General features: G+C 50.1%; 2 protein-coding genes across 2 annotated transcripts in view; both read left to right on the forward strand.

The window, feature by feature from the left end:
- The first annotated feature begins 2,811 nt into the window (after window positions 1–2,811).
- On the forward strand, window positions 2,812–15,474 carry CHST10 (carbohydrate sulfotransferase 10). Its single transcript, XM_068975611.1, has 5 exons — window positions 2,812–2,911; window positions 8,364–8,455; window positions 9,244–9,463; window positions 11,897–12,002; window positions 13,716–15,474. Exons 1-5 carry the CDS (start codon window positions 2,812–2,814, stop codon window positions 14,251–14,253), a joined length of 1,056 nt encoding a protein of 351 aa, XP_068831712.1. The 3' UTR covers window positions 14,254–15,474.
- A 2,899-nt stretch (window positions 15,475–18,373) lies between these two features.
- The window catches only part of LONRF2 (LON peptidase N-terminal domain and ring finger 2), a 35,245-nt gene continuing 26,927 nt past the window's right edge, over window positions 18,374–26,691 (forward strand). The window contains 2 exon segments of the mRNA XM_068967337.1: window positions 18,374–18,420; window positions 18,545–18,669. Of these exon segments, the coding sequence (XP_068823438.1) occupies window positions 18,374–18,420; window positions 18,545–18,669 (172 nt within the window).

Raw genomic sequence — 26,691 nt, forward strand, 5'->3', positions numbered from 1 at the left:
CCTGGAGAAGGGAAGGGCTACCCACTCCAGTATTCTTGCCTGGAGAATCCCATGGACAGAGGAGTTTAACTGGAAAATTAGTATTTAATCTGAAATTGAAACTTCATGGAGCATCCTGTGTGTTTATCTGTTTAATCTGGCAGCTCTACTAGGTTGTTGTTCAGTCGTTTAGTTGTGTCTGAGTCTTTGTGACCCCATGGACTGCAGCAGCCAGGCTTCCCTGTCCTTCACTGTCTCTGGGAATTTGCTCAAACTCATGTCCATTGATTTGGTGATACTTTCCAACCATCTCATTCTCTTTTGCCCCCTTATCCTCCTGCCCTCAATCTTTCCCAGCATCAGGATCTTTTCTAATGAGTCAGCTTTTCACATCAGGTGGCCAAAGTTTTGGAGCTTCAGCTTTAGCGTCAGTCCTTCCAGTGAATATTCAGGGTTGATTTCCTTTAGGATTGACTAGTTTGATCTCCCTGCTGTCCGAGGGACTCTCAAGAGTCTTCTCCAGCATCACAGTTTAAGAGCATCAGTTCTTCGTCACTCAGCCTTCTTTATGGTCCAACTCTCACATCCATACATGACTACTAGAAAAACCATATCTTTGACTATTTGGACTTCTGTAGGCAAAGTGACATTTCTGGTTTTTATGTGCTGTCTAGGTTTGTCATAAGTTTTTTTCCCAAGGAGCAAGCGTTTTTAAATTTCAAGGCTGCAGTCACCACCTGTGGTCGTTTTGGAGCCCAAGAAAATAAAGTCTGTCACTGTTTCCATTTTTCCCCTTCTGTTTCTACCAGGGGACTCTGGGAAAACAATGCACCTGCTTTGTGGGGACTTGAGGGGGAAGGTACAGATGCAGGCCAGTGGCGGAGGGGAACCCCCCTCATAAGCTGAGAGGCCCTTGGGGGTGGGAATTCAGAGTCGCAGTGAGGTCTAGGAGGCAGGGATCTGCCGTGGAGACAGGTGGAGAGCTGACACCCAGGCCGTGGTGAGCTCAGTCCACCAGCGCACACAGGCTTTCTGAAGTCGTCTGCCGTTGGCAGACGGTCTGTGTGGAATAGAACATCTCCCTGCCACCCGGGAGTGATGAGCGGGCCTGTCAGCTGACAGAAACTAACCCAGCCTAATGTAGTCTCTCTGTGTGGCTGGGTCTGGCTTCAAGAAGTCCTGTGTTAAAGGTGACATGTGAATAAAGAGACTCTTTTGTCTCTCTTGCCAAGAATTGAGTGCAACTTCCAGTTCTTCTGTGTCCCCTGCAGCAGCGTGTGGCTCATGTGACTCACTGAGGACCCAAGTGCCCCACATCACTCCCAGGTGGCGATAACATGAGAAACACCCACCCCCAAGGCCCCTCCCAGGCCCTGGCAGGCAAGTGCATGGAGCTGGACGCTCCAGAGTTCATTTCTAGGGTTCCAGAGATTCTCTGCATCTCTACAGGGCTTCCCAGGTGGCACTTTTGCTGCTGCTGCTGCTAAGTCGCTTCAGTCATGTCCGACTCTGTGCGACCCCATAGACGGCAGCCCACCAGGCTCCCCCGTCCCTGGGATTTTCCAGGCAAGAACACTGGAGTGGGTTATCATTTCCTTTTCCAGTGCATGAAAATGAAAAGTGAAAGTGAAGTAGCTCAGTCGTGTCCGACTCTTCGCAACCCCATGGGCTGCAGCCTACCAGGCTTCTTTGCCCATGGGATTTTCCAGGCAAGAGTACTGGAGTGGGGTGCCATTGCCTGCTCTGCCAGGTGGCACTAGTGATAAAGAATCCACCTGCCAATGCAGGAGATGCCAAGTTTAACCCTGGGTCGAGAAGATCCCCTGGAGAAGGGATTGGGAACCCACTCCAGTTTTCTTGTCTGGGAAATCCCATGGACAGAGGAGCCTGGTGGGGTTGCAAAAGAGTCGGACATGACCGAGCATGCATGCACCACACTTCATTTCTGTAGGTGTGGCTGAAGCTTGTCAACAGGATGTTTGGGGCTGGTGCACTGGGATGACCCGAGGGATGTATGGGGAGGGAGGTGGGAGGGGGATTCTGGATGGGGAACACATGTACACCCGTGGCGGATTCATGTTGATGTATGGCAAAAGCAATACAATATTGTAAAGTAATTAGCCTCCAATTAAAATAAATTTAAATTAAACCAAAAAAAAAAATAAACACAACCTGCTTGGAATTTCCTCAGGATGGTGTCTGCCTTCTGAGAATTAGCCACCGCAAAAGTCCAGGCCAAAGTGAGCCCCGTCATGCCCTGGCTTCCAGGCATTGGCAGGTGCCTGGGCCAGAAAGAGTCAGCAGGCACAACTGCAGGAGTAAAGGCTGATCATGTGTTCTAAAACCAAATAGAAATGGCTCTTTTCCGTTAAAATTTGATTTGTTGTGAACTTTTTCTTGCACACGTGCGCAATCATATCCGACTCTGCAAAGTCATGGACTGCAGCCCGCCAGGCTCCTCTGTCCATGGGATTCCCCAGGCAGGAATACTGGAGTGGGTTGCCACGTGCTTCTTGGGGGGATCTTCCTGACCCAGGGATCAAATGTGTATCTCTTGCGTCTCCTGCATTGGCAGGCGGATCTTTTACTGCTAGCACCACCTGGGAAACCCATCAACTTCATAAATTGTTAGTAATTAAAAATATAATGTTACCAAGTTCAAATACCCATGGTATCAGTAGAAAAGAATTGTAAAACATTTGTATGGAGGCTGTTAACTGAAGCTGCCTGTTCTTTCTGTTGTCCTTGGCGTAATTGACTGATGTGTAAGCAGCAGGGCCATTTGGCTTGTGTTTTCCAGGAAGAGTCGCTGAATGGCTGATGTTTGACAATATGCACCACCAGTGGCTTCTGTTGGCCGCGTGCTTTTGGGTGATTTTCATGTTCATGGTGGCCAGCAAGTTCATCACGCTGACCTTCAAAGACCCTGACGGTAGGTACGCCACCTCGTGGAATGGATTTGGTGAATTCAGACCTTGCTGTGATACTGCTCCTGGGTACCTGCCCGGATAAGCAGTGACATAGAATCAAAGGACTCTCATGTCAGAAGGAGGTTGTTGTGTCCAAGTGATGTGCCGAGGCTTGGGAGGGGAGGTGGACAGGGACGAAGGGGTCCTTGCCCGTCACCTCCCCTAGGGGCGGGGGGACACACTTTCCTTAGGGCCTTCTTTGACGTCCTCTCAGGCTCCGGGTTTGGGGACCAGCCCTGCTTGGTGTCCTGGTGAGATGCTGCCTGCTGGGGGCAGCGTGTTTGAAGGTCACCTTCAGGGCTCCGGAAGGAAGTTGGTGTAAATAGATGTGTGCTGGGATTTTTAACTCCCGTTGACTCGATGTCAGATGAGGACATGTTAAGAGGACCCAACCCAGTCTTTGAAGAGCTGTGTCTGGTTCACGCCCTTGTCCGTTGCTTGGGCCTTACTGTTTTCTCTGTGAAGTGAGCGTCCTCCCTGCTCTGACAGCTGACAGCTGGCTGACAGCTCCAAGCCCAACCCCAGCACAGCGAGGCCCTGAAAGTGACCTGTGAGGAGGTGCTGGGCGTGACTGAGGAGCTGTGCGGATGGGCATTTGAGCCCCAAGGCGATGACTCCTTCAGGGATGGTGGGAGGCCAGGCCCCCAGGGAGGGCCCGTGAGCAGCTGTAGACTGGCCTGGGGACAGCAGCCTGACAGGAATTGCAGGGTATGTTTATTCCACACAGGGTCTGACGTCCACGTGCAGGTATGGCCCTTAGGGAAGGGAAGTAGAAAAGGATCCCATGGTTGTCGCCCTGATTCCCACCCATGCGCTGCACAGCCTGTGCTGGCAGTGTGGCCAGCGGGCTCCGGGCCCTGCTCGCCCTGGAGAGCCCCCCCGGGCTGTCCCGACTGTGCAGAGGCTGCCCGACGCCCTACCCTGCCTCCATCCTCCCTGTAGAGGCGCAAGGTGGGAAGGCAGACGGGCAGGCAAGAGAAGGAGGCGCCGAAATTAGCCGCCAGCGCTGTTCTCAGCTGGCGGTTTCTGTCCTGGGTTGGAGTTTGTTTCACTGGCGTTCAGTGTTTTTGCTCTTGACCCAGGAGCGCACTGTGAGCTGGCATCACCAGGGAGTCCCTGACGTGCAGGGGTGTCCTGCGCGGTGAAGCCCGCCTGTGCACAGCGGGTGCCGATCCCCGGCCCCAGCGTTCAGGGAGCCAGTGTGCTCGGAGTCCCTGGGCGTCTTCTTCCAGCTCTGACCCTGAGGAGGTGAGCTTTGTTGCAGCTTCCCAGTCAGCGGATGAAGGGGCTTGCTTCTGGCTTCCCTGTTCTATTTTTAATCGTTTGTTTTGTGCTGGGTCTCCCTTGCTTTGCAGGCTTTTCTCCAGTTGCCAGCAGGGGCTGCTGTTCACTGGGGTGGTTTCCCCTGTTGCTCTAAGGCACACGGGCTTCACAGGTTGTCGCACAAGGGCTTAGTTGCTCCACGGCACATGGGCGCTTCCTGGACGGGGGCAGGGTGGGGGTTCAAACCCGTGGCTCCTGCACTGGCAGGCAGATTTTTATCCTCTGCACCACCAGGGGAGTCCTGTACCTCCCTATTCTTAATGGCTTTTCTACCAGCCAGTGGATAGGAAGAGCATGTTGTGGTTTAAAGCCGTGTGTGTGTGTGTATGTGTCTGTGTGTGTATAGGAAGAGCATGTTGTGGTTTAAAGCCGTGTGTGTGTGTGCGCGCGCGCGCATCTCTAGGAAGAGCATGTTGTGGTTTAAAGCCGTGTGTGTGTGTGTGTGTGTGTGTGTGTGTGTGCGTGCGCGCACGCATCTCTCTCTGACTCAGCAGTGAAGCCACAGTGATGTTTGTGGCAGTGATTCAGTGTGGTTAACAGATTTCAGTGCTGTATTGAACTAGCCTTTGTCCTAGGGAAATAAATCCCATTCAGTGGTGGAAAATTGACAGCATGGTATGTGGACACTTGAACTCAGAAGTGACATCCTTGTGAATCTGGTGGGTAGGCGTAGAAGCTGATTTTCTCGCTTCTGTTTGACCACTCTTTCCAATCTTCTGCCTCAGCTCAGCTGCCAGCCGCTTAAGGGCAGAACCCATGATGTGATGTCCGCATGCCCTCTATCCGGCGTGTGATGCAGTGGGTACCCTGGGCAGCTGGACACACAGAGAGGTCAGGGGACGAGGGGATGCGGTCACGTCTAGAAAAACAAGGCAGCACTCACCTGGCAATGTCGGACATTCTGTAAAGCAGAGATGATGACGCCTCTAAGGAGAGTGCGCTCTTATGTTCTGACACCTGGTCGTACCTACTGATCACCCTTGGGCCTGGTGCTGGTGCCTTGCCCCTGAGGGTTGGGGACGGGTGTGATCTTTGGCCACAGTGGTGACAGCAGGCATCCAGTAAAAATAAACAGTTGTGGGCAGAGCAACTGAAAAGCAAAACCAGACATTACGTTGTGCTGTTGGTTTTATTCGAATCTAGTTGAATTGGGCTCGAGGAAGGCTGGGAGCAAATACCAGGAGTTGACAGTAAAAGAAGCTGTTAAGAATTGGTGGATGGCCGGCTGGTATGTGTGGCTGGTCATTCTCCATGCTCTTGAGTGTGTGAAATAAGACACTTTTCAGAGATTCACTAGTAAGTCAGTTGTTTAGAATTCAGACTACATCTTACATCTAGAATGTCACCGAGGAGGCTTAGATTTCTAGGAATCCACGTGGCCTGTGGCAGAGCCGAGCATTGCTGTGCGGCTCACAGATGTGGGCACGTGAGGTAACCGGGCCTGAGTAGGAGGTGATGTCCCCCTGAGCACGTGGGTGCTTGGGGATGAGGCTGAGGAGGACGGGGAGGGCGGACGCTGGCCTCCTGGCCCTCTGGGTGCCTTTCAGAGCCTGGTGGCCCAGGGCACTGCCTCTCTGTCTTCATACCGTCCCTGGCCTCACAGCAGGCGCAGAGTGGCTCCTCTGGTTTGGGCTGCATTTCAACTCAAAGGCCGGAGAAAGGAAGAACAGTTTCCTCGGGATTCACGGAAGTGTGTGGCCAAGATTTCTACTGGAGTCGGAGAACTCAGAGGCGTGAGGGGTGGGAGATGGGTTATTATCATTGGTGGGGTTCCGGGAGGATGGGTTCCTCCCCGCTGGGCAGGGAGGACGTCAGGCTGGTGCCTGTCCTCGGCGGGGCTGGCTGGGGAGTGGGGGGCGAGGCAGAGGGTTGGGGGTGCAGTTAAACAGCCAGACTGAAGCAGGGGCCGCAGTGAAGCCTGCAGAGTGTTGGTGGTAATGACCCAAGAGGAGTAGGTTTCGATGTTTATAACAAAAGTGAAATGTGCCTTTGCTTATGCTTTATTAGGCTGATTTCTATGCTTTTTTTGATAACTACTTTTTTCATTCTAATTCTGTATTTAGGCTTTGCAAAATTTTGAAAGCAAATGTTTCTTTGATTGTAGAGATTTGAAATTTTTCTTCAAAATTCTGCCCAGAGTTTTCCCCCAAATCAGTTTGTTGCAAATGGTTACTGTGCTCTAGCATTTTGTAAGACTTCCTCTAGTTGAATATCAATTCCTGTGTCGTCTAGTCGCTCAGTTGTGTCCGACTCTTTGCAACCTGTGGACTGTAGCCCGCCAGGCTTCTCTGTTGGATTTTCCAGGCAAGAATACTGGAGTGGGTTGCCATTTCCTTCTCCAGGGGATCTTCCCGATTCAGGGATTGGACCCATGTCCCCTGCATTGGCAGGCAGGTTCTTTACCACTGCGCCACCAGGGAAATGATCAATTCCCATAAGCTTCAAAAATAACATGTAAGCACTAACCTGACTGCTGACTTGAATCTTGTCTCATTAAACCTTTAATTTTGAGATCACTCGAGTCACCCACAGTTGTAAGTATGTAAGACAGAGGGTCCTTCATACCCTTTTTTCTTCTGCTCGGGGGTGATGCCTTGCAGAACCATAGTGCAGAGTCACAGGTGGGGTACTGACCAGGATGCAGAGCATCTTCATCACCACAGAGATTCCTTGGGTTGTCCTTTTATAGCCACTCCTCTCTCCCCAGCCCCCAGCCCCTCTCCCCCCGACCCCGGCCTTGGTAACCACTAATCTCTTCTCCTGTCCGTAATTTTGTCCTCTCAAGAATGCTGTATATGCGACCTTTTGCGATGGACTCAATTCACCATGGTAACCTGGAAATTCATCTAGCTTATCGTGTGTATCAGTAGCTCATTCCTTTTTAGTGTTAAGCAGTGTTCCATGGTTTGGATGTACTGGTCTTTGATTAACCACTCAGGCGCTAAAGGAGAACTGAGTTCTTTCTGTTTGGGGCGGTTAGAAATAAAACTGCAGTGAATATGCGCATGTAAGTATTTTGTTTTGGTCGTGCTTGATTTCGGTTGCTGCGTGTAGGTTTTCTCTGGTGGCTGTGATCAGGGGCTGCTCTGTTGCAGTGAGCAGGCTGCTCATTGCAGTGGCTTCTCTCGTGGCTGAGCGTGGGCTCTAGGCACCCAGGCTTCAGTAGTTACAGCTCACAGGTTCTAGAGCACGCCCTCACTAGTTGTGGGGGCATGGGCTTATTTGCTCCGTCTCATGTGGGATCTCCCCCGACCTGTGTCCCCTGCATTGGCAGGCGGTTCTTATCCACTGGACCACCAGGGAAGTCCCACATATAGGTTTTTTGTGACATAAATTTTTATTTCTCGGGATAAATGCCTAGGAGTGGGTCATACAGTAGTTGAAGACTTAGTTTTTAAGAGTTGCTGCACCTTTTTGCATTTTTCTGCGTCCTCACTAGCACTCGGGGTTTTCACTTTTTTGTTTCAGGCATTTTGCTAGGTGTCGCGGTATCTCACTGTGGTTTGGATTTGCCTTTGCCTGATGGCTAACGACATTGAACATCCTCTCCTGAGTTCACCTACTATTGCAGAGCCTCTTGCGTGAAATGTCTGTTCCTGTTTTGCCCCTTTTCTAACTGGATGGTTTGCATTTTTTGCTGTGATTTGAGACTTCTTTGTTCTAGATTCTAGTCCTTAGTCAGATGTGTGGTTTGCAGATACTTTCTCTCAGTCTGTAGCTTGTCTTTCCATCCTCTTCACAGGGTCTTTTGCAGAGCAGAAGTTTAAGTTTTGATGAGATACAGTTTATCAGTTTTTCCAAAGATTTACATTATGCTTTTTAAAGAACTTTTCTAGTTTTGTGTTTCCCATTTAAATGCTGATCCATTTTGAGTTTGTTCTTGAATAAAGACTGAGGTTTAGGGAGATGCTCCTTTCGTGCCTGGGGGTGTCCAGGTCCTTGGGTCCATTGTTCAGAAGATGCTCCTTATCACCTTGTCAGCCATCACTTGGAAGTGTTTGTTTGGGTCTCTTTCTGGGGTCTCTGGGCTGTGGCACTGCTCTGTGTGTCTGCCCCTGCACGGGAAGACATTTTAACCTCTCCGTCTCCTAGCCTATAGCGCCAAGCAGGAGTTTCTGTTCCTGACTGCTGTGCCTGACACAGGGAGGTCGCTAGGAGAGACACACTTCCCTGAGGAGCTGAAGGTGAGCATGGCCAGGCCCTGCGCTGACCCCCCTGCCCGTTCTTCCCAGAGCATCTCCCTCTCACCTGCTCTCCCCTGCAGCCCCAAGGGGGCTCTCCCATCATTGGACTCCTTAGAACAGGACCAGGGCTGGTGAGCTCCATTACCTGCTCACAGAGGCTAAACTTCTGGTACCCTGATGCGACTGCCAGGCATTGCCTTCCACGTGTCTCAGGCTACATTTCAGAGAAGCAAAATTGTGTGCTCAGCACTGAGGAGGTGGAATGATGGCTCCTTCCTTTGAAAAACCCATACTGAGTGGCCTAAGGCATTTTCTTAAATTAATAAAGCAAATACACCAGTGTACCAGATTATCTTGAACAGCCACCATCTGTGTAGACAGCAGGTCCTTAGGTGCAGCTCGCATGCTTACACTCAGGTTACGTGGAGGTGGGGAGCAAGGGAGCAGAGCTGGCCTCCCTAAAATTCCTGAATGACGAGGACCCTGCCTTTGCCAGGGCATCAGGGGCCCTCGTGCGGTCAGCACAGTGCCAGGCAGACAGACAGCCCACCCGCCCCTTGGGTTGTCCAGGCTGAGGTTGAGGAGAGACGGGGTCAGCAGCCTCTGGCTGCTCTGTGGTCTGGCGCATCCACAGCCTGAGCCCCGGGCCCCTGAAACTCGCACCTGCTGTCCAGCTGTTTCAGCCGGGCGGCCCCGGCCTCCACAAGTTAACGGCATGAGGGCAGGGCAGGGCTCCTCCCATAGGCGCTCACGATGCCCCGGTGCCCGTTCTGCCTTGTTCCCTGCAGCCGACGGGGAAGATGTTGGTTGAGCCCCTGGTCTACACACAGCGCCTAGAGCTCATGAGGAACGTATGCAGGGAGGATACTCTGAGGAACCTCTCCCACACCGCCATCTCCAAGTTTGTCCTCGACCGGATTTTCGTCTGTGACAAGCACAAGATTCTCTTCTGCCAGACCCCCAAAGTCGGCAACACCCAGTGGAAGAAAGTGCTCATTGTGCTGAATGGTGTGTGCAGTGCTGGGTGAGGCCCGTCCCGCCCGGACCTCAGGGTCTGCGGGGAGGGGGTTGGAGGGTCTGGGGAGGGCAGCCAGGGAGACCTGGGAGGGCCGGCAACTCACAGACAGCTTGCTGGTGTTTTTCCTTTTTATGGCCACGCTGTGCAGCATGTGGGATCTTAGTTCTCTAGCCAGGCCTTGAACCTGTGCCCCCTGCAGTGGAAGTGAGGAGTCTTAACCACTAGACCACCTGGAAATTCCCTGGTGTTTTTCCTATTCCTGTCTCACATTATATATTGGCAGGGTTCACCCAGGCAGTCCACACCCACCATCAGGGCCTTCCGGCTCCCTCCAATTCTGCCTGCCGCCCCCGCCTCCCAAGTTCATCCCTTTTCTTCCCTTCAGAGTCACTGCATTGATTCTTAGGAATCTCTCGCTCTGTCTTAGGAGGTCAAGGCTCTACACTCACTGAGTCACCTGGCAGCTGCCCTCACAGCTGCTCTCCTGTGCGGAGAAGGACCCACAGCCAGGGCCCGGGGTGGGGTGACCCCTGTCAGTGGGTCTGGGGGTCTCCCCACCCACAGTCAACCCCATCTTATAATGAGCAGCCATGTTCAGAGGATTTAATTGACTTGCTTCAGGAAATGTAGTGTTTACTCAGGAGCAAATTAAATCACTGGAAAGTGCCCTCATGCTCTGCATGTTTCGATTCCTCACCACTGTTTCCAGATGCCGTGTTTGTTTGTTTAAACTCTAGTTACTCTGAACCACCCACGATAATTATGGGCTGTATTAAATTCAGCTTCAAAAGAAAAATAATCATAATGGACAGCAGTGTGACTCCGAATCAAGAATCGGACCTCGGAGCCCCGTGGGGTCTTCGTCCCCCTGCCCCCTGGGCCTACTGCTGCTCTCAGAAGCAGTGGTTAGAGCTGGTGTCATTTGACCTTTTCACTGGCTGATTGGGGAAGGAAAGGAGACACTTGCTTTATCTTCTGGTGGTCATCAACATGCTTCTGGAGTAATCTGACAGTATGTTGGCTTTTAACATTGGAGAATGAGGTTACAGATCAAATTTAAAACAACAGATGTACCAGTCTTACACGTTTGCTGCCACAGTATGAAGCATTTGTCTCTGAAGGAGAAGAATCCGTTGATGAGAGCAGGACACAAACGGGCGCAGTTTGCCAGTGCATATATGGGCTTCCTAGGCGGCACGGTGGTAAAGAACCCGCCTGCTGGTGCAGGAGACACAAGAGACACGGATTCCATCCCTGGGTCGGGAAGATCTCCTGGAGGAGGGCGTGGCAACCCACTGCAGTGTTCTTGCCTGGAGAATCCCACGGACAGAGGAGCCTGGCAGGCTACAGTCCATGGGGTGGCCAAGAGTCAGACAGGGCTGAAGTGACTTGGCACAGCAGGAGGACGACAGTCCTGAGGCTGCCTTCTGCTGTCCCTGGACGCACCCGCAAGGCGACAAGTAGCTGCCCTCCTGTCAGCCTTGGGAGTAGATGGGACACCTTGCTCGTTTACAACCGTCCAGTCTCAGTGCTTAGCGCAGGGTTCTGGGTCAGGGCTTAAATATTCTGGAGAGACTGCAGTCCCTGCTTTGAAGGCCCAGCAGAGACCCTTCCCTGCCAGACCATGAGTCTAACAGGGAAGGATTAACACACAGGTGGATGTGAAGGGTGGCGAGGCCTTGACTAGCACCCCAGCACACTGACACTTTATTTCCATTTGCCTGAGTTGAGAAATGAGGGAGCACCTACCCAACTCCCCCAACCCTGGGAGGAGCCCCCCAGGTTCCATTCGGCAGCCTGGGTCCAGCACTGTGGCTCTTGGTCCCGCCCTGCCTCCTCTGATGCTCCTTGTCCTCCTCTGAGCCCTGCTTCATCTGCATCCCTTCACCCCCGAGCATCAACCTGGCTGATCAGCACCAAACACGCTGGCCAGTTGCCAGCCTGGGATGCTGTGAGGTTACCCAGAAGCCTCTTAGGCCCGGGTGCTCCGGTGCTGGGAGCTATGGAGCGGATCAGCCGGGCGCTTCCTGGTCCTGCTTCTCTGATGTTTGCCCCCAGTTTCAGAGGAGAGGAAGCCTTTCAGGTTTCAGGCGTCCTGCTTGCAGGCAGTGATCTTCCTTACATGCAGGTTGAGCCTCATTCAGGTGCTCCTGCCTGTAGGCCTAACTCCCTCTTCCTGACTCCTCCGTTTCCTCCCGTTGGCTCCTGGATCACCAGAAGCTGCTCTTCAGTCTCACCCTGCCACAGGAGCAGTTGAAATTCGGAGCTGAGACCTAAATGTGGATGCTGGGGGATGGTTTGTGGGGAGTGTGGACCTGCATTCTGAGATGGGCATCTCTCTTTAAGGGCAGCAGTGGCTAGCTTAAGAGGCGACCAGACCAACACAACTTCTCCCCCCACCCCACCCCTCGTTTGCTTCCCAGGAGCCTTCCCTTCCATCGAGGAGATCCCTGAGAACGTGGTGCACGACCACGAGAAGAACGGCCTCCCACGACTCTCCTCCTTCAGCGAGGCCGAAATCCAGAGGCGGTAGGGGTGGGGAGGGGTGGGGAGGAGGAGGGTGGGCAGGGGTGGGAGGAGGAGGGGTGGGGAGGGATGGGGAGGAGGAGGGTGGGCAGGGGTGGGGAGGAGGGTGGGCAGGGGTGGGGAGGAGGAGGGTCGGGAGGAGGAAGGAGGGGAGGGATGGGGAGGAGGAGGGTGGGCAGGGGTGGGGAGGAGGGTGGGCAGGGGTGGGAGGAGGAGGGTGGGCAGGGGTGGGGAGGAGGAGGGTCGGGAGGAGGAAGGAGGGGAGGGATGGGGAGGAGGAGGGTGGGGAGGGATGGGGAGGAGGGGGATGGGCAGGGGTGGGGAAAGGGGGACGCTGATAAAAGCCCAGGTTCCGCTCCTCTACTCGTTGCATTACCCAGACATCTCCAAGAGCTGCTCATTTGTGTTGGTGAGAGGCAGCCAGGCACACACCCAATGTTCAGTGCATTTAAATTCACATTTTTCATGAGAATTTCCGAATTTCTCCACCCTAACCTTCACACAGGCCATCAAAATGAAAGTTACATGGTGGTCTTAGTGAAAATGACTGGTCGTTTTTGTTCTGCTCTGCTTTGGTAATGTTTTATGGGTTTCTGAGCATGACCTTTGTTTCATAAGAGAGGGATTTGGCTTGCAGGTAGACCCCACTTCGTTTCTCATTTCCTTCTGCGGTGCTGCGTGGGCCTCCGGGGCAGCAGTCCCCTAATGAGTGGCCAGGTGGGCTAGACCCAGCAGCGGTAGAGGGGGACCGGCCTCGCTGGCCACAGCCGGGATGGAGACTGGCACAGGGAAGGTTCCGGAGCTGACTGGACAGTTCTCTTGAGAGCTGTGAAATGGCCCCAAAAGACGAGGTTTAAAAGGAACAAGTGCACAGTATGCCAGCCAGTGTCAGGGCACCGAGTGGTCTTTGAGCTCCCTTGCTTTTCAGCTGCTTCACTTCCATTGCTTCCGGCTCTGGTTGTTCACTCTTTCCAGCTTGTACAGCCTCAGAAATGCCAAATGCCAAATCAGAGACCGTCCTGGGGGCAGGTGGTCCTGTCACCCCCCTCAGCATTGGTCTTGTGGGGCTTTTGTGAGAGCAGCTGAACCGAGACCTGTAGCGCTGAGAGGGTGCCTGGCCTAGGGGAGTGCCTGGGTCACAGCAGTAGCGCTGAGAGGGTGCCTGGCCTGGGGGAGAGCCTGTAGCGCTGAGAGGGTGCCTGGCCTGGGGGAGAGCCTGGGTCACAGCACTGTCATCGTCATTACAGGCTCTTCACACAGGTACCCCTGGGCCACCACCGCCCCCTCCGGGAGCTCCCCCAGACCCTCTTCCTGCCAGCTGGAGCCTGGTGACTCCCATTTTCTCTTATCTCCCCCCACCCCCCATTTTTCCTTCCCCTGGCAATTTTGAATAGAGTCACTCACTTCCTCTGGCTTCAGCTGTTCCTCACTTGATCAAGCAGGTTTCTACTCTTTCGGTTTTCTGCCCCAAAACAAAACTTTTAAAAACATTCCTGAAGTTAATATGGGGTAATAGGTTAACAAGAGGATCTGCCTCCAAGGGTGGCTGCGTGAATTCAGTAAGAACTGTGTGCAATGCCTTTGGCACAGGGCCCAGCCTGGTGGCTGCTGTTGCTCCAGCCATCACGCTTCACTCTTCCCCGCCTCACAACCCATGGCCAGCACCACCAGCAGCATTGGGTTAACTTCTTCTTTATCTTCCACCTTTCTCCTTAGCTTGAAAACATACTTCAAGTTTTTTATCGTAAGAGATCCTTTTGAGAGACTGATCTCAGCATTTAAGGATAAGTTTGTCCACAACCCCCGCTTTGAGCCTTGGTACAGGCACGAGATCGCCCCCGGCATCATCAGAAAGTACAGGAGGAACCGGACGGAGACCCGGGGCATCCAGTTTGAGGATTTCGTGCGCTACCTGGGTGACCCCAACCACAGGTGGCTGGATCTCCAGTTCGGGGACCACATTATCCACTGGGTGACGTACGTGGAGCTGTGTGCACCCTGTGAGATCACGTACAGCGTTGTCGGGCACCACGAGACCCTGGAGGACGACGCCCCGTACATCCTCAGAGAGGCGGGCATCGACCACCTGGTGTCCTACCCCACCATCCCGCTGGGCATCACCGCGTACAACAGAACCAAGGTCGAGCACTACTTCCTGGGCATCAGCAAACGAGACATCCGGCGCCTGTATGCGCGGTTTGAGGGGGACTTTAAGCTCTTTGGGTACCAGAAACCAGAGTTTTTGCTAAACTAACGTGTAGGACCATGAGTTCAGATATCTTCGTTAGACCAGAGGCTAACCAGGTGGAGCTCAGGCACAGAAATGACACTTCTTCCATCTCCCTCCTCTTGAAGACAGCCACTCCCTGAGGACCGGGGCGCACCTTGCCCAGTGAAGCTGGACCCTGACTGTTAGGACGTAGTCTGCACATAAGGTACATGGAGGGTCCTGGCCCCCACCCTCCAGTGCCACCGAGCCTCTGCTCTCCCCAGGGTAGTGGGGATAGCATTAAACATTTGCAGTCAAACAGAGCCGGGGGGAAATCAGACGGCCTTGGTCGTCTCCCTCAGTTGTCAAGACACCTGCAGGGCAGGGCTGTCTTGTCTGTCCCCAGGGGACAGCAGGCATGGCACCCAGCACTTTGAAGAGAGGTGGACAAGCCGGTACCCTGCAGACATCCCAGGGGCCAAGACAGGATCAGATCTGCGTGATAAAGTCATGCTTCTGGCTCTCATCTTGGCCGCCGCTGTCATCGCAAAGCCAAACCCCTCCATGGCTCTCTAGTTCCCAAGAAGTTCAGGAATGACCCAGGGGTGTTCCTCAGCTGTTCACCTGTGTGCTCCTCGGCCAGATTTCCACACCTTTACCTGCCAAGGGATTATCTCATTCAGTCCAAGAGATCCAGTTTTGGGAAGTGAGGGGAGTGTCCATTCTTCCCACCCGAGGAAGGGAGCCTCTTTGGGGGCCTTAAAGGGAGCGTGGCCTGGGAAGAGGCAGGGCTGGCTGGGTGCCGGAATTCAGGCTGCCCTGGACTTGGGCATGTCCTTCCCAGTGACTCTGCCTCTTGTCTCTGACGGACGTGCGGGGGTGGGCACAGAGGTCTTCACCCGTCTCCTCCAGGACCAGTCTCTCCTGGGGGCTGAAGGCAGGCACAGGCAGCATGCCAGCATCGCCAGACCGGTGCAGTGTACACATTTTAGTCTCCTTTCATCTCAGCAAAACATGTCCCACCAGGCCCACTTCTGATGATGCCGTCATCCTGACCCAAGTTGGATAATCAGATTCACCAGCAATAAAACCTTGGGTCGAGGCAGCCCACATAACGCATCTTCCAGGCACTGAGGAGCAGTGGGCCACACTAACCACTTCATGTGCCCTCCGACAGTGAGGCCCCTCAAGGTCTGGGACAGTCTCCCTGCAGAAAGTCCCAAGTGTCCAGCCAGGCCACACAGGGCTCGGGAGCCCAGCTCTTCCTCCAGGAAGCCCCCGCCGTCCCTTTCTCAGTGTGACTTCCTGAGTTTGTAAATGTGAAAGTAACACAAAATAAAAAACACGTGCCAACCTGATGTGGGCTGTGGTTCCCAGGGAGGTGCCGCGTGGACTGTGTCCTGAGGGCTGGTGACAGTGAGGGGCATGCGCCCGCCTGCAGCGCTGACGGGGGCAGCCCACGAGGTGGCCTGTCACCTGCAAAGGCTGCAGCACCATTTTTCTATCATGTTTTAGCAAAGTCTTGTTGGAATCATCTCACGCCTGATGCACAGAATGATTGTTTAGTTGCTAAGGCGTGTCTGACTCTTTTGCAACCCCATGTACCAGCCTGCCAGGTTCCTCTGTCCATGGGATTTCTCAGGCAAGAATACTGGAGTGGGTTGCTATTTCCTTCTCCAGGGGATCTTCCCGATCGAGGGCAGCAGCTTTACTACTGAGCCACCAGGGAATCAGACATAACCTGGGAACCTCTCAAAAAGCTCCCAGAGCTGTTCCCCATGTTAGAAGTCAAAGCACAGTTATGTTAGTTTTTGAGACAGAGGGTTGCACATTAAATGATGTATTATTGACAGTTTACACAATCCAGATCTTCAGGTACAAAGTGGTGGATCATCGTGACCCCTGGCAAGATTAAGAAGGAATGTTCTCTTTTTAAGGATAACATTCTTGATGAAGCTGGGAGAAAGTTGCTCTTTATGGCTGAGCAGGTATTTTTGCAAATGGGGAGGTGTGGTCAATGCCCAGTGCATAGTGGAGGGAAGAGATGATGGCAGAGAAAATGTTTTATGTTTAAATTTTTCTTGTTTTGCCATAAAATATGTATTTCACAGGATATTTTCTAAGCCCCTTGGACATGCCAAGCCCTGCCCCAGGGTTGTGGGGTTCCAGAGCTAAGCAGAACCCTCTCCTCACAGGAGGAGAAGCTGGGAAGGGGTGGCTGGTACACAGGAGGAATAATATGTTTGTTTCTTCACCTTCAAGCCAGTCTCCCTGTCTGGTTAATAACAGTTATCTTGAAACTGTCTAAACCAAGACTTGGACAGCAACATCATATTCACAATCTGTACTGTCTTCAAGGCCGAGTCAGTTTACCTTAAGTCTTAATGGGCCTTTGCACAGAGCCTTCTTCAGTCTTATACCCTATTGCTTGGAATCTATAAACTCAATTTTTATGACATCAAGAAAATTCTGCACTTTTCATTTGTGCTTGCCAATTTTAACTAGCCAATCCTCCCTCCCCACCTCTCTCTCTGCTTGGGAAATAGAGGAATAGTTAGTACACATGCCCGTTTCCCCCTTTCCCTCCACTTTCCCCAGCAGTCTCTGTGTTCTCCACAGGCGACTTCACTGAATACCGTGCTGCAGCGCTGCATGAGTCTCAATCTTTCCAGACTACCATATCTTTTCAGCCACCCAGCTCCTGAACACTTAATATGAAGTATGAAAAACACATAGTCTAGGTTTTTGTGACTGCAGCCCCATATTAGTTCAGCCTAAAAATGAAAGGGTTTCCCAGGTAACTCAGTGGTAAAGAGTCCACTTGCCAGTGCAGGAGACTCAGGAGACATGGGTTCGATCCCTGGGTCCAGAAGATCCCCATGTCGAGAAGATCCCCTGGAAGAGGGCACGGCAACCCACTCCAGTATTCTAGCCTGGAGAATCCCATGGACAGAGGAGCCTGGTGGGCTACAGTCTGTAGGGTTGCAGAGAGTCGGACAGAACTGAAGCAACTTAGCACAAAACAACGGCAGCCCCAATAGCAGGATGACTGTTTCTTTATTAACTAGGGTAACATCAGCTGTCCTAACAAAAACCAAAGTTGCAGTGTCTAAAGACAATAATGTGATTATTTCTTGCACACACAATAACCCAATGGTCTGTTCCTCATAAGCAGGGAGTTTTCCTTCTTGTGGTTCCATTATGCCCAAAGGTCACATGCTCCTCTGCTTCCAGGAGAAGAGTAGGAGGACCACTGGGGGCAGCATCATGGACCAGTCATGGAACTGGGACACTTGTCTTTCACGGCATCCAAGCAGTTTCACCAGAACTGGGAAATGCAATTCCAAGTTTGATGGACATTTCCTGGTGACAACTCCACAAATTTGCAGTGAACGTTGATAAATTGAGGATAATCCTTATGGAAGTATAGTGCTTTACTATCTGATTTAAATAATGACATGAAATAGGCCTAAAGGGCTTACAATCACCATATCATAAAGGGAGAAATGACTTCACAGGAATTAACTTGCTCAAGGTCATACAGCTAGACTTCTGGTTTCAGGTCCAATGTGTGAAAAGCCTGGAAGTTGTCATTCCTATTGTTAAGAAAAACACTGAAAACCAACACCTTATACTCATCAGAGAATTGAGAAATGGGTGAACACAGAATCTCAGCAGAGGCCAGCTTACCTGTAGCAGAGCCACCAGAGCCGTGAAGCAGTGAGAGGGAAGTCGCTCAGTGTGTCCGACTCTTTGCGACCCTATGGACTGTAGCCCGCCAGGCTCCTCCGTCCATGGGATTCTCCAGGCAAGAATACTGGAGTGGGGTGCCATTTTCCTCAGTAAGAGTGAAGTCGCTGAGTGTGTCTGACTCTGCGACCCCATGGACTGTAGCCCGCCAGGCTCCTCCGTCCATGGGATTCTCCAGGCAAGAATACTGGAGTGGGGTGCCATTTTCCTCAGGGGATCTTCCCAATCCAGGGATTGAACTCAGGTCTCCCGCATTGTGGGCAGACTCTTTTACCCTCTGAGCCACAAGGGAATCCCTTAAGTTATAGAGGATGGTCTGGGCATATTTCAAAAATGCCATCCATGAACCAGCAGGATCACTTATAATTTTGACAAGTTGCTGGACGTTGACTGTGAGCTACCAGACATCGTTACCATGAAGAGTCAAGAAAAATCTCCTGGGTCTTCAGGTAGATGCAAAAGGTAACCATTTTGAAATATGCCCAGAATATCCTCCATAACATGGGCTACTCTCTACCGAGAAAGATTTTACCAGAGCCATGGGAGACAGGCATTTACCCCTCAAGCCTTTCTGTCTCACCTCAAGGGTGAAAAAACAGGTCACAGCCCAGAGACATGGGCCCACTGAGAGATTTAATCACACGATTATAGAATGCTGCCCCTCTCCCCCACACCTAGCCACCACATCACCAGAAATCAAGTACAATGGCGGTGAGTTAGAGCTGCAAGAGTTGCAAAGCGCGGGCTCTATACGGAGGAGTCACTTGGGAAGCCCAAAGACAACAGAGTGGGCAGCAACAAGGACACGGGGAAGCTGGAGCGTCTCCGGCTAATGAATTAAAAGCAGCTATCCTCCAGTTAAAACCAAAATTTTAAAGGGGAAAACGTGGTCAAATACACTAATTAAAAGACAGGCACCTGTGGCGGCTGCTGCTGCTGCTGAGTCGCTTCAGTCGTGTCCTCCAATGAATGAAAGTGAAAAGTCAAAGTGAAGTTGCTCAGTCGTGTCTGACTCTTCTTGACCCCGTGGACTGCAGCCCACTAGGCTCCTCCGTCCATGGGATTTTCCAGGCAAGGGTACTGGAGTGGGGTGCTATTGCCTTCTCCGACTGGAATGTGGAGAGGTTGTGGCTGCAACAAACCTTAAACAGCCCAGCCCCTCCAGAGTTAACACAAAAGGCCTTTACCTCAGCTCCTATTACCTGCTATGTCTGGTTTTTAACAAAAAAAAATTCAAGACATGCTAAAAGATAAAAAAATAATATGAAGCGCATCAGAACCAGACTCCGGTATAACACAAATGTTGGAATTATCAGGCAGAGAATTTAATATAACTGATTAATATGTGGAGAGCTCTAATGGAAAAAGGAGACATCATGTAAGAACAGATGAGCAGTAAGAGCAGAGAGACAGAAACTAAGAAAAATCAAAAGGAAATGCTGGAAATCCAGTGTAACAGAGATCCAAGAAGGAGGGAACATGCATGTACCCGTGGCTTATTCACATTGCTGTATGGCAGAAAGCAACAATGTTGTAAAGCAGTTATCCTGCAATTAAAATTTTTAAAAAGGAAAAAAATGTGAATGGTCAAAATACACTTAATTAAAAGACAGAGTGGATTAAAAAGAAAAAACACAGGCCTAGGTACATGTGTGCAGTAAACCCACTCCAAGTGCAAAGATCATACAACTAGTGAGGATCTAGCGAACCCTCATTCTTCACCTTGAATCGCGTGTCCTCTTCCCACAGCACAAGCCGTCAGTGAATTACTTACAGAGCCAAGTTCAGCTGTTAGGAAAAACAGCCTCCACACATCTCCAACATTTATGTCAAAGGGAATAAACGAGGCCTCCTCCTCCTGCAAGTCCTTGAGGGCTTGCTAGGATGGCCAACAGAATATTGGACTAAATCAACCTAACTCCTTCCAATGCAAGGAAGTATGGCTCAGGTCAGTGATCTGTTATAGGAAAGAATGTTGTACATGGAACTGTATCCTCATATGTCCTACTCTCCTTCACCTCCTACTACTCACGCCCCTCCTCCCCCAACCCCCCCACCCCCATCCCCAAGATCGTGTGCCCCCCATGAGCAGGAAGTGTTGGCATTTATCACCATAGATCCTGAGCCTGAACGAATACTCAGTGAAGGTTGCCTCGACCTGGCCGGGTCGTTCTGAGCGTGGCGTTTTTCTACAGGGATGCTCGCTGACCCCCGTGGCTGCCCATCTGCTGTACACGCCGCATCACTGCAGCAGCATGGAACCTCCCTCATCCCCAGCTCCCAGCATTCAGCGGGCCGCCAGTCATGAACTAAGCTGCTGCTTTTCTCCTTTTCACCTTTCCTCCTTGCCGCCTTTCACATCCCATGACTTGAGGATGGTGAGAATATCCAGTTTACACTGGGACATCAAAGGTGCCTTGGGTCATTGTAAGCCTTCTGGTCATCAGTTTCTCTGCCAGCTTTGTTCACCATCTTCTTCTGAGGGGGGTGCTGTCTCTTCTAGCACCCGCTAAACCTAGGTTCCCTTTATGTAGACAGGAAAACTCACTAAGGTAGGCTTAGAAGCTACAGTAAGGATGGTTACAAAACACTACTCCTCTGAAATTAGGTCCAGGATGTACGTAGTCAGATTTTTCTCTGCAGAAGAGCAGGTAAAAGATAGGAAATCAAAAAGTCTACAGAGAGATTGCCAAAAGTCTCTGAGCCATAGAAATGGAAATTTTGTCTATTAATTTATTAAGTCATAAGCTCTAAAACAGAAAGCTTTTCTCCCAGAAGATAATTCTTAGTAAAAGACTGGGACCTCTTGCTTTGGTCTTTGTATGAGTGTGTGTATGAGTTAGTCGCTCAGTCGTGTCTGACTCTTTGTGACCCTTAGGACATTAACCCACCAGGCTCCTCTGTCCACGGGATTTCCCAGGCAAGAATACTGGAGTGGGTTTCCATTTCCTCCTCCAGGAGATCTTCCCAACTCAGGGATCGAACCTGCATCTCCTGCATTGCAGGCAGATTCTTTACTCAATGAGCCATCGGGGATGCTCTGGTCTTTGTACGATGTCACCCAATTTTCTTGAAACTTGCCTCAGTGATAAGTGGCAGCAACTCCACCTAACTCTCTAGTTCCAAAGGGAATGGGGACCTGCTGTGAGCCCAAAGCAGCTGTTCTCTTTGCTAGGGGCTGTCCTCACCAGCCACCGTGGACCACGGAGGACTCAGCCCACCTGGACCTTAAACACTCCTCGGTGCTTTGGTGGGAGTTGCAGAAAAAGAAATCTTCCCTGTTCCCTTCCTGCATCAACAAAACCCAAGAGTATAATGTTTTCATGATCAGGTTTCTATTCCACAACTGCTTGAACTTGCAGGTCAATTATTCTACAGAAAGTTTTTCCTGCTTAATATTCTGCAAACAGTAAAATCAAGATATGCAGGAAAAACTTTGGGTGCGACAGACGTGTGTGTGCATGTGTGTCTGTCTGTACACACATATTGTTAACAATTTAACAGTAAAATTTAAAGGTCTAACGTTTTATTAAATGATTCATGAACTGGGCAGCATTCCTTCTAGCAAGCAGAGAGGAGCTTTGAGAAGCTGTATAAAATGGAAGGCTGTTATAAGCAGATGGAGGGAAAGAGTGGATTGTTTCGGGCTTAGGTAAGCTACCTATGGGAGACAGAAGCTACCTCACTGGGACTGACCAGAAATTTTCATTGTTGTTGCCACTAAATTGTGTCCGACTCTCTGGAACCCCATGGCCTGCAGCACGCCAGGCCCCTCTGCCCTCTTCTATCTCCTGGAGTTTGCTCAAATTCACATCCATTGAGTCAGTGATGTTATCTGACTATCTTGTCCTCTGCCGTCCCCTTCTCTTCCTGCCTTCAGTCTTTCCCAGCATCAAGGTCTTTTCCAATGAATCGACTCTTTGCATCAGGTGGCTAAAGTATTGGAGCTTCAGCTTCAGCATTAGTCCTTCCAATGAATATTCAGGGTTGATTTTCCTTAGGATTGATTGGTTGGATCTCCTTACAGTCCAAGGGACTCTCAGGAGTCTTTTCCAGCACCACAATTGATGAAGGCATCAATTCTTTGGCGCTCAGCATTCTTTATGGTCTGACTCTCACATACGTATATGACTACTGGAAAAACTTCCCCTGTTATCATGTACATACTTCGCTGACAAGCTTCAACCCATAGCACCTGAGATAATTGTCCTGTGCAGGGAAGTCAAGGCATCTTGTTTCTGCCTTCGCTGTATTGATGGAAAACGTCATTAAAAATGTAGGTTGGAACCCACATGTGAACATAGTCACTGGGGAGACCTTGGTGGGTACAATCTTTCACAGCCAAGAGTGAAGAACAGGAAGGTATATAGTGAGGGAACCTAAGAAATGAGCTGTGAGTACAGATAATGCAGAATGGGTAGGATGGTTTTATGTCTTAAGTTTCTTTTTAGCCTACTTGCTTGTCTTTTCACCAGATGTTTCTGGACAGTGGAAACCATAGTTAGACGATATATGAAACTAAGTTATATATTTGAGGACAACTTGTGAAGATTTATTGGGTCTTACTGGAAAGGACTTGTTGAGAGAAATTTCCATTGTAATCCTGCACCCACTCAGGATCAGGGAGTTCCAAGGAGGAAAAAGGCCACGGAGCTTTTATCCGATCAATAGCTCATTACCTGTCAGCCAGTAACTCCATTAACACTAATGATGGCTTGTTTCCGCTTTCAGCAACAAGTTTCAGCAAGAAGTTTCAAGAAAGGACTGATGGTCATTTTCTGCAGAAAGGCACACCATTGCTGCTCACTGTGCATCTGTTTAACAGATGGCTGGAACGTTTCCCATGGTTTATTTTTATCTCCATGAATCCTGTAGTATCTTGCCTGATGTTTAAAAATTGTCTGCCCATGGCCATTATATAGGATCCAGGAACACTGATGTCTCCTACATTTTCACTTCACCATCCTAAAGGAATCCCTCATCCATCATTTAGCTCCAGTGCTTAGAGAGTCCTACTCATTTGAGCTGGAATCAAGATTGCAGGGAGAAATACCAATAACCTCAGATATGTAGATGACACCACCCTGATGACAGAAAGCGAAGAGGAACTAAAGAGCCTCTTGATGAAGGTGAAAGAGGAGAGTGAAAAAGCTGGCTTAAAACTCAACATTGAAAAAACTAAGATCATGGCATCTGGTTCTGTCACTTCATGGAAAACAGATGGGGAAACAGTGACAGCCTTTATTTTCTTGGGCACCAAAATCACTGCAGGTGGTGACTGCAGTCATGAAACTAAACGATGCTTGCTCCTTGGAAGAAAGGCTATGACAGCATATTAAAAAGCAGAGGCATTACTTTGCCAACAAAGGTCAGTATAGTCAAAGCTATGGCTTTTCTAGTAGTCATGTATGCATGTGAAAGTTGGACCATAAAGAAGGCTGAGCACCAAAGAATTTATGCTTTTAAACTGTGGTGTTGGAGAAGATGCCTGAAAATCTCTTGGACTGCAAGGAGATTCAACCAGTCAATCCTAAAGAAATCAACCCTGAATATTCACTGGAAGGACTGATGCTGAAGCTGAAGCTCTGATACTCTGGCCACCTGACGTGAAGAGCTGACTCATTAGAAAAGACCCTGATGCTGGGAAAGATTGAGGGCAGGAGAAGCAAATGACAGAGGGCGAGCTGTTTGGATGGCATCACAGACTCAATGTACACGAGTTTGAGCAAGCTCCCTGAGTTGGTGAAGGACAGGGAAGCATGGAGTGATGCAGTCCCATGGGGTCACAAAGAGTCAGACTGAACAACACTCATTTGAACATCACCATGTTTTGGTCAACACCGAAATCAGATTGATTATATTCTTTGCAGCCAAAGATGGAGAAGCTCTATACAGTCAACAAAAACAAGACCAGGAGCTGACTGTGGCTCAGACCATGAACTCCTTATTACCAAATTCAGACTCAAATTGAAGAAAGTAGGGAAAACCACTAGACCATTCAGGTATGACCTAAATCAAATCCCTTATGATCATACATTGGAAGTGAGAAATAGATTTAAGGGCCTAGATCTGATAGAGTGCCTGATGAACTATGGAATGAGGTTCATGACATTGTACAGGAGACAGGGATCAAGACCATCCCCATGGAAAAGAAATGCAAAAAAGCAAAATGGCTGTCTAGGGAGGCCTTAGAAATAGCTGTGAAAAGAAGCAAAAAGCAAAGGAGAAAAGGAAAGATACAAGCATCTGAATGCAGAGTTCCAAAGAATAGCAAGAAGAGATAAGAAAGCCTTCTTCAGCGATCAGTGCAAAGAAATAGAGGAAAAGAACAGAATGGGAAAGACTAGAGATCTCTTCAAGAAAATCAGAGATACCAAGGAAACATTTCATGCAAAGATGGGCTTGATAAAGGACAGAAATGGTCTGGACCTAACAGAAGCAGAAGATATTAAGAAGAGATGGCAAGAATACACAGAAGAACTGTACAAAAAAGATCTTCACAACCCGGATAATCACGATGGTGTGATCACTCATCTAGAGCCAGACATCCTGGAATATGAAGTCAAGTGGGCCTTAGAAAGCATCACTACGAACAAAGCTAGTGGAGGTGATGGCATTCCAGTTGAGCTATTTCAAATCCTGAAAGATGATGCTGTGAAAGTGCTGCACTCAATATGGCAGCAAATTTGGAAAACTCAGCAGTGGCCACAGGACTGGAAAAGGTCAGTTTTCATTCCAGTCCCAAAGAAAGGCAATGCCAAAGAATGCTCAAACTACTGCACAATTGCACTCATCTCACATGCTAGTAAAGTAATGCTCAAAATTCTCCAAGCCTGGCTTCAGCAATACGTGAACCGTGAACTTCCTGATGTTCAAGCTGGTTTTAGAAAAGGCAGAGGAACCAGAGATCAAATTGGCAACATCCGCTGGATCATGGAAAAAGCAAGAGAGTTCCAGAAAAACATCTATTTCTGCTTTATTGACTATGCCAAAGCCTTTGACTGTGTGGATCACAAGAAACTGTGGAAAATTCTGAGAGAGATGGTAATACCAGACCACCTGACCTGCCTCTTGAGAAATCTGTATGCAGGTCAGGAAGCAACAGTTAGAGCTGGACATGGAACAACAGACTGGTTCCAAATAGGAAAAGGAGTGCATCAAGGCTGTATATTGTCACCCTGCTTATTTAACTTCTATGCAGAGTACATCATGAGAAACGCTGGACTGGAAGAAACATAAGCTGGAATCAAGATTGCCGGGAGAAATATCAGTAACCTCAGATATGCAGATGACACCACCCTTATGGCAGAAAGTGAAGAGGAACTAAAAAGCCTCTTGATGAAAGTGAAAGAGAAGAGTGAAAAAGTTGGCTTAAAGCTCAACATTCAGAGAACTAAGATCATGGCATCTGGTCCCATCACTTCATGGGAAATAGATGGGGAAATAGTGGAAACAGTGTCAGACTTTATTTTCTGGGGCTCCAAAATCACTGCAGATGGTGACTGCAGCCATGAAATTAAAAGATGCTTACTCCTTGGAAGAAAAGTTATGACCAACCTAGATGGCATATTCAAAAGCAGAGACATTACTTTGCCAACAAAGTTCCATCTAGTCAAGGCTATGGTTTTTCCAGTAGTCATGTATGGATGTGAGAGTTGGACTGTGAAGAAGGCTGAGCACCAAAGAATTGATGCTTTTGAACTGTGGTGTTGGAGAAGACTCTTGAGAGTCCCTTGGACTGCAAGGAGATCCAACCAGTCCATGCTGAAGGAGATCAACCCTGGGATTTCTTTGGAAGGAATGATGCTAAAGCTGAAACTCGAGTACTTTGGCCACCTCATGTGAAGAGTTGAGTCATTGGAAAATACTTTGATGCTGGGAGGGATTGGGGGCAGGTGGAGAAGGGGATGGCAGAGGATGAGATGGCTGGATGGCATCACTGACTCGATGGACAGGAATCTGAGTGAACTCCGGGAGTTGGTGATGGACAGGGAGGCCTGGCATGCTGCAATTCATAGTGTCACAAAGAGTCGGACACGACTGAGCGACTGGACTGAACTGAACTGATGTTTTCTCAATATAATGGTAGTGTGAATATAATTGTGAAAATAAGGAACAAGCATCCTCAGTGCCCAGGCTTCCCAGGTGGCTCAGTGGTAAAAAATCCGCCTGCCAGTGCAGGAGCTGTAGGTTCGAGATCTGGGTCAGGAAGATCCCCTGGAGAAAAAAAATGGCAATCCACTCCAGTATTCTTGCCTGGGAAATCCCATGGACAGAGGAGCATCGCAGGCTGCAGTCCATGGGTTTGCAAAGAGTTGGATATGACTGAGCAACTAAACAACAATATACTCAGTGTCCATCAAGGGCTGGGAGCAGTCTATCAGGGAGTATCAGGTCCCTGTATTCCCCTTCACTCCTCCAGTTTGGTTGCTGCTCACTTGGTCTCCTTTTCACTCCAGAGGAGGTAAATGCCTGAAGGTGGCTCCCCCTCCCCCACTCTCTGAGGGGTACAGCTGGGTCTTGAGCAGTGTGTCTCCTATCGCTTGCAGCTCTTGTTAAAGGGCCTATTCTGAGTGGGGCCGCAGATCTCTCCTTTCTAATCAACTCCAGGTGATGTCATTGCCGCTGGCTGGCAGAGCATCTTTAGAGCAGCAATGTCTGGGAGCTGTGCCCCCGCCCCACAGCACCGTCTACTCCCCATTATCCAGGTGACTGACTGGCGGCCAATTTACA

This window comes from Capricornis sumatraensis, chromosome 1, assembly GCF_032405125.1.
Source record: "Capricornis sumatraensis isolate serow.1 chromosome 1, serow.2, whole genome shotgun sequence".
Taxonomy (NCBI): Eukaryota; Metazoa; Chordata; class Mammalia; order Artiodactyla; family Bovidae; genus Capricornis; species Capricornis sumatraensis.

Bases quoted from the DNA above. Each gene is read 5' to 3' on its own strand.
- CHST10 (XM_068975611.1), top strand. From the start codon at position 2,812: ATGCACCACCAGTGGCTTCTGTTGGCCGCGTGCTTTTGGGTGATTTTC. The intron at 8,456-9,243 runs GTGAGCATGGCC...TGTTCCCTGCAG, and splicing joins ACTTCCCTGAGGAGCTGAAG to CCGACGGGGAAGATGTTGGT. The intron at 12,003-13,715 runs GTAGGGGTGGGG...CTTTCTCCTTAG, and splicing joins GAGGCCGAAATCCAGAGGCG to CTTGAAAACATACTTCAAGT.